The 7749-nt window shown below is 38.4% G+C and overlaps 1 protein-coding gene across 1 annotated transcript; it reads left to right on the forward strand.

Moving 5' to 3' along the window:
* The first annotated feature begins 3490 nt into the window (after nucleotides 1-3490).
* LOC111033019 lies at nucleotides 3491-3907 on the forward strand. The gene has a single exon (XM_022313562.1). The coding sequence runs from the start codon at nucleotides 3491-3493 to the stop codon at nucleotides 3905-3907; it is 417 nt and encodes a 138-aa protein (XP_022169254.1).
* The last annotated feature ends 3842 nt before the right edge of the window (nucleotides 3908-7749 follow it).

Raw genomic sequence — 7749 nt, forward strand, 5'->3', positions numbered from 1 at the left:
TCAGCACTTTTTCCACTGCGGTCTCAGTGCTAAGGCCTATTCGAAATCCATTTGGTTCCCAGCCCTCCTCCGCCCCCCGTGAGCGCCGAGATGAGCTTATAGCGTTTGGAGGAGGAACCTTTCGAGGAGCTTCCCGGGGGTGTCCAAAATTCAAATGCGCCTAGAGCTGGATGGTGCATCCAGTGGTTTATCCAGGTCTTTTCGGATCAGCACGAGCCTGGCCCACTTTCAGAGTGCTGGGAATGTCACCGCATTAAGACAGGCATTGAAGACCCGAAGAGCTCCTAGGGATCGACGTGACGCGAATTGCTTGAGTACTTCGTTGGGGATCCCTGATGGCCCAGCAGCCTTGCCCGACAAGAGCCTTCTGGTGGCCTTGGCTAGTTCATCATTGGTAAAGCTGGGGATGACTCTCGTGAACTCCAGTTTATTTGTATCGGCGTCGAATGCCTCGAATAAGTTCTGCACAGGGGAGGGGGCCTCTTCCCAGTTGGTTATCGGGGCTATGGGGATCTGCGATCTCAGCCTATTTTCTCTTGGAGTCAGAGCCTGGTTTGCGGATGCCCAATCTCTTCATTACAATCTTGTACGGCTTGCCCCAGGGGTAGGTCTCCACCTCGGAGCAGAGGTCAGACCAGAATTTCCTTTTAGCACCTCTGATCTTAGAGCGGATTTTCCTCTTGGCTGTGACAAAGCTTTGTCTGGCCTCCTGGACCCCAGGTTGGCCAGCTCTCCTAAAGCACGCTTGGTATTGCCTGCGGAGTGTCAGGCACGTGTGACGTATTCCCGCAATGTCTGCGGACCACCATTTTACGGGGTGTTTTTCCGGGGTGAGGGCTGGTCTCTTCCTTGGCATGCAAGCTTCGCATGCATCTACAAGATAGTCGTCCAGAGCTTTGGATGAAGCTAGGGCTTTTCCGGTACATGCTACACCTGCTACAATTACAGTTGGTTGGTTGGCATTAACAATTAAACGTTATAGTTTATTTTCATAATTTTTAAGTATTACGTTTATAATATTAATTAATTAACGTCGGTTTTACGCTGCCTAAGAGGTTTCCTGGCAATCTTCGACCAATTCAAAGCATCAGTGTCCATGGCGGATTCCATCTCAGTATCTGGGACTTTACTGACGTGCTGGGTTCCGACCTCCCCGGTTTTCCGTGCACTCCTCACCCTAGTAGCTGCCTTCTTCTCGGTGGTGGCGTCACTGTCTTACCAACATGGTGTTATTGTCGTATCAGTGCTCGTGTCAGCCATGACTGGCTTCACGAAGGGCTGGCACAACCCATCATTCACAGATACGTTCGGAAGAGGAGGCCATGGGGGGGGGGGAACAGCTTCCCCTTCTTTCTGATAAGTCCGTTCATGATCTTCATCAAAGATAATAGTAGATTACCAGTATAAGGGGTTTCCTTCTCGGCTAGGTTCATCCTTGCGGCTTGGGCCGCCGATTCCAGGGCTGATCGCATGTAGTTCATGCCAGCTTCGAGCTCGCTCAGTCTGGGATACTCCTCCCGCTTTGACTGTAAGGTGACCTTTCTTTGAGGCTGGGAATTTCCGAGGCTATTCGTGGGTGTGGTATCTCCAGTCGTTACATAGTAGTCGTTCATACTTGGTTGCAATTTTTTCCGACCGCCGCCCCGGTGGGGGGGGGGGGTTAACCCTCTTCTTGGACCCTACCAAAACCGATGAGATTTAGTGGTTTGGGACCTTGGGGGGCCCCTTACTCTTAGCCGAGTTTCGGAGCGATCGGACCAGAGGTTTCCAAAATCCCTTGGAGAGGGTTTTTGGCCCCTAGATTATGAGAGGGACTGGTTGGCGCAATAAAACAGAAACCCTTGGTGAAAGAACGGAATCCCTTACACTAGTGATCCTTGAGATATGCCAAGCTGAAAAAAACGAGGGAGGGTGACTTTCAGTATGTAGTGGCAGTGGACGTCCGCTAAGTAACTGCTTTTCTCCCGTGCGCTTCAGAGATTCTCTACAAAGACGTGTGGCCTTTGGTGTTCTGACGCAAGCGCAGACGCGTGACTGTCACCGAGAAGTTTGTTCGTGTGCGTGTATGATGAGAAGAAATATTACCTAAAATAGTAACAACTAACTAGATCCGGCGGCCGTGTTAGGAATATGGATACCGAATAACCGTCCCCGCGGTGGGAGTTTTAATCGGGTCGACTCAAAAACGACACCGACCTCTACGCGAACTTAATTACACCTTTAGACGGAAAAATCACAAGAAAGTATTTCCTTATTTGGCTTGCAGAGCTGGATCCGTGAGCTACCGCTTGGGCCGGGCCTTGGAGCTGTATTTATACGAAGAAACAAACTTCGATTCCATCGTAATACTACTGCTCGACTGATACTACTGCGCGACTGAGTTATCAATTAACCTAAACTCAAGAGTTTGGAACGCATCCCAATCCACTGTAGTTCATAGTTATTATAAATCTACGCTATTATACTGTTCGGACACGGACGGTTAGGTTTCGTCATGCTTCCTTCCAGCGACACATAGGATGCAGTATAATACTGGTGAGGTGGTGTATCCCCTCCGCTGTTGTCCAGCACCAGGATGTTCGCCGTGGCGTAACAGCCGTAGGCTATGCCACCAGTGTCCGTTCGTTGTTTATGTTGTCTTTTTCCAGCTGTCGAGCGAGGCACAACGTGTCGTCCGATCCCCGCCGCCGCCACAACCTCGGGTGAACACGAAATTCGGTGTGTTGTGAGCGTGTGCCGTCTTGTACCAATTGTTGTAAGTCCCGAGGTAGTCGGGGCTTGACCTATTTTTCCGAGCAAAAATTATTGTATCAGTGTACCGGTGTTGGTCGTTATGGCAGAAGACAGCGTCGCCTTACTAGCGTGAAACCAACGCCTCAATGTCCTCCGGAGCTTGCAGACCAGGTCTATTATTTATTATTTAAGTTGATTTATGTAAACAAACTCATATGTTGGCAGTTTTCATTATTAATTTATATTACTATTATTGTAATTGTAGCGCGTATATTACCCGGGCGTTTTATAATTATGTTTATTATTGTCTTATTGTAAGATATACTTATTGCGCACTGCGTCCATTGAAAGTGCATATTATATAAACCTGTATTAGGCCTTATATATAGCTGGGTACATTTTCGTACGCACAGAAATTTTTTTTACAAATGTACACGTGCATGTTTGGAAAAATGAATTTTATGTGCCGGTAGTTTATGCATTTTTAAAGTCAAAATCAACTGAAATTTATTCAACATTTTGGACTACAATTAACGATTTATGTCTAGAACTTCTTGGTCAAAGTTTAGAAGTTAAATTAAAGTTAAATTAAAGTTTAAATCCACTTGGGTTTTGAAAAATCAGCTCATACATCAGCCAAAAATGTTTTCCCCAATTGTTGAATAATTGGTTGCCGATTTCACTTACACCAAAGTTGGTTTCGTAAAATACAAAATAGCAAATCTTTATTAAAACATTACACCAAGAAAACAGAGACATGTGTTTGGCTTCAAAATTTTTTTGGCTTGAGTTTTTTTTATCATTTGATGAGGTTGAATGTGGTTTTGTTGAGCTTATGTCTATAGCGCCGCCAGATGTAACAGATTTTTCTGATTATATACTTGACAATTATATATCAGAAGATTCGCAATTTCCACCTTTTATTTGGGCCGAAGAGCCACAAACATACCCAAGAACAACTAATGGCCCAGAATCTTTCCATTCAAATTATAATCAGCAATTTTATAAACAACATCCTAACTATCAAAATGTTATTAACTTATTGATCGAAATTCAAACCGAGACAAATTTAAAAGTAAATAGCATTGGAAAAAAAATAACTAATAAATTAAGAAAAGAAACAAAAGCTTGTACAAAAATGTTGGGAGACATAAAGTTGAAAAAAATATATTAAATTACATTAAAAATTTAGGACCACGTTTTGCGAGGAAAAAAATTTATTAATTGATAGAAAATAATTTATAGTGTAGAATAATATTGATAAATTAAAAATTAAATTAGGTTTTAAAAAAAAAATATATATTTTTGGAAGACTATTGAGCCAACCTCCTCGCGGTGTCTTCTGGGTAACGCTAATAGGCGTAGATTTAATAAAATATGTTAATATATGCAAAGAAATAAATGCGCCCAAACGTACTATTTTAAAGGGAAATATTACGCCCAAATGTGTTACGGATTTACGCCCAAAAGTGTTTTGTTTTGGGTAAATGCGCCCAAACGTATTTCCCCCAGCTGGGTAACCTCTTACCGTCCCCAACACTCCGCAAGTCGTTGCCACCAAAGCAGGAGCGGCTTTGGCGCAGACAATTCGGACGAACGTTTTTTAGCATCAATGAACATCTATGTTGGTGGCTGAACAATACTTGTGCTCGTAGTTGATCTATAGTTGAAGTTTCTTCGTCTTTTGGAAACGGTCGGGATTTGGTTTGTGAAGAGGGAGCACTTACGTATTGAATGTGTATGTTAACATAATGGATAACTTGTGGTTGATGTTTTCAACAAGTGTCCATCAAATGATAGTGAAGTTGGATTAAACTTTAAGTTAACTAGCTGGACCTGTGGCCACCAAACAATAGAATCCTGGTCAAGCTTTAGGACCAAACTTAATTGAAATTAAGGAATTCAGTTACCCTTGGTTGGTTCCTCTCACCGAGGATCATTTCCCACCGAGCATGGAGGCAATAGTTTAAATATTTTTTGAAGATATTGACCAGTATTGGGTTTTGTTGACTCCCATAACAGGTTGTTAGATGTTGATGTTATCCGACGCTGCTGTACGTTCTAGAATCGAGTGGATTGATGTATTAATTGAACCAGCATCATTAGATTACTTTATGGTATGTGAGGTTAGAAGAGGTTCTATAGATTTATTCTGGACTCCAACTAAATCCCTCTTGTTCCATTATGTATAATTATAGTTTACGGATCGAAGGGATCCAATTAAAACAATTTTATGTAAGATTACAGGCAGATAAAAATTAATACAAAAGTAATTGTTAAAAACTAAGTATGTAACAATCGAAGTTAAATAATTTAAATCAATATTATTATAAAATATAATATTATATGCATTTTGAAGAGCCAAGTGGAATGAAAATTGAACAATTCAATGTTTGTTTCATTTGCTAATGCCATAATCCTATTTATGGGAGGAGATAAAGCATATTTGGTTATTTGAGGAAATAAATAAAAAATATCTTTTGATTTAAAGACATTATGAACCATTTTACATTGCCGGACATTAAAATTAATATAGATCAGTAAATCAGGGCAAACAGTATAACCTTTTAAAAATTTAAATACAAATGATAAGTCAATTTATTTCTTTCTATGTAATAAATTTGAAATATTTAAAATACTTATTAATAATGGCTGATTGGGATTGATGCTCCCAAATTATGTTACATTTAAGTGCCATAAAGCGGAAAAAACGATTTTGGACAGTATCTAAACATTGAATATAGTTTTTTTTATAAATAGACCATATTATCGAATTGTGCTCTAGTTTCGAACGAACTAGGGCGAATTCTATAAAGTTTTAAAAAAAACATGATTTGAAAAGTTTTTACGTTTTTTAATTAAAAACCTAAGATACATAGAAGAAGATTTGGAAACTGCTTATAGAATGCGCTTATTAAATGAAAGGTCATTTTTTCTGTCCTATATTTAGGACATCACATTTAGGATAGTTGACGACTGTCAAAAAATCAGGTGGACCAAGTAATTGCGAGATGTCCTCAGGAATATGAGTTTCTCCACACGATATATGGAACATGATGGAGCTTAAAAGTTCGTCGAATCGGTGCCATTTTGTAATTGTGTCAAAAAACTTTGGAAAGTTGTGTTTAGCAGTTGAAAATGCAGTTGGAAAACTTTCCAACGCTGGTATTTTGAATTATGATCGAGGAGAGCGAGTGATCACGGACCTGCTAATAACAAAATTGCAGTGTACACGTCCATAAAGGCGGCGTGATCATATTTATATTTGTCGTATGTAGAAGAGTGTCCGGGTCTCTTTGGTATCAACTGTCCCTCAACCAGACCTTGAAATCAATTTCAAGTATCGATCAAAATCTTTAAAAATTATCAAAAAAATAAAAAGTGATATCAAAATCAAATATTTTTTTTTAATAATATTCAAAATTATTTATAATGAAATCGAAAAAAAAAATTTAGATCAAAAATTTATACCAAAATAATAATTGTTTTATATTTTTTATAGTAATGTTCAAATCGATTTAAAATTAAAAAAAAAATATTTAAATATAAAATTCAACAATAGCTGATAGATCTATACTGTTCTTCATAGTATGTAATTAATGATTAATAACTAGTCTTTCGTTTTCTTAGGGTTGTAACACAGCCACAGGAACGATGACAGGTTTTTAAAAGTTATAAAAATCAGGATTAAAGTTGTAAAAATGTGAAATTGATATTTTAAATAAAAAAAAAAAAATTATGTTCAAAATCTGATCAAAAATTATAATACAATTAAATCAATATTGTATTATTTTAAATGTAAAACAGAAAAATAAATATCAATTTGTGAAATTGAAATAAAAATCAAAACTTTTCATTTTGATCTCAAGCCCTGCCCTTGTCTAACAGATTTCTCCATGTAAGTACTGCATATATTTTTAAATCTTTGTAAGTACATCGTTCACGTCTTGTATAATCTGCTCAATTTTTCTCAAATTTTAATCGGTAAAAATACGGCCTGTGATGTTGGAAAGTTGAACATATTTTTATCGAAAAACTGAAATATTCACGGTCGTCGGTCACGAATGATAACAACAAATAATAATACAGAATACGGATTGCTTAATTTAAAAAAAAACTTAGAGATATAAGATCGTATACGTGTGTATTTGTCCTATTTTTATAGGTTATACTTTAATTCACCAAATAGTGAACGAGTATACGCCGCACACCCCTACCTCTCATATATCCTCCGAAACACCACTTAATATACGATGTTGAATGGATGATTGGAAGTTTGGAATAGTTGGTGAAAAAAACGATGTAGTTGTAAGAATCAATGTTTAACTTCAATTTTTAAAGCATGTGCTTAGAAATTGCATGCGTTGTTAGAACTCTCATCTCCGTACAGCTATTGGCTTGGAAGTGAACAGCTCTCTTTAGTGGTAATGAAAATTTTTGATTTTCTGTAATATTTTTGCAGTTGGAATTTACTCAATAAATAAACGATGATGGACAGATCCTTTACATCCGGTTCAAAGGACGAAAATATGAATATAGTTTTTTACGACATAATAACAATATTTTACTTTGTAATACATAAGAAGGGTTTTTGTCGCATTGATGAAAAGAAAAAGAAGCACTTGATTAAAATAGAATAACTGTTTGTTATATTGTCTTTATATTAAAGAAAAAAAGTAAATATTTTACGGTTTGCATATTAAAGAGAAAAACATTTTACACTCAACGGAATGATAGCAATGAATGACGCACTGTCAATGGAGAACGCGCTGTTTGGTTCGTATTTCAAATGTCATGTGAGCCCGCCCGGGTGAGTCTCACTAAAAAGTTGAGCACGAACAGAGTGTGGGAATGACTCTTACCTGAATCGCGCAAGTCTGCCCGGGTGGGTCTTGCTACGAAGCAGATAAAAGACAAGTTAGTGAGTCGTCAGTCATGTGGCCTTCTGTACAGGATGAATCACCTATTAAGCTTTGGTGGTTTTGAGTCTACCGAGTTGGTCTCACTACAGAGTTG

The sequence above is a fragment of the Myzus persicae genome, unplaced genomic scaffold (genome assembly GCF_001856785.1).
Source record: "Myzus persicae strain clone G006 unplaced genomic scaffold, MPER_G0061.0, whole genome shotgun sequence".
Classification (NCBI taxonomy): Eukaryota; Metazoa; Arthropoda; class Insecta; order Hemiptera; family Aphididae; genus Myzus; species Myzus persicae.

Coding starts and splice junctions, on each gene's coding strand:
- LOC111033019 (XM_022313562.1), top strand. CDS start 3,491: ATGTGTTTGGCTTCAAAATTTTTTTGGCTTGAGTTTTTTTTATCATTT.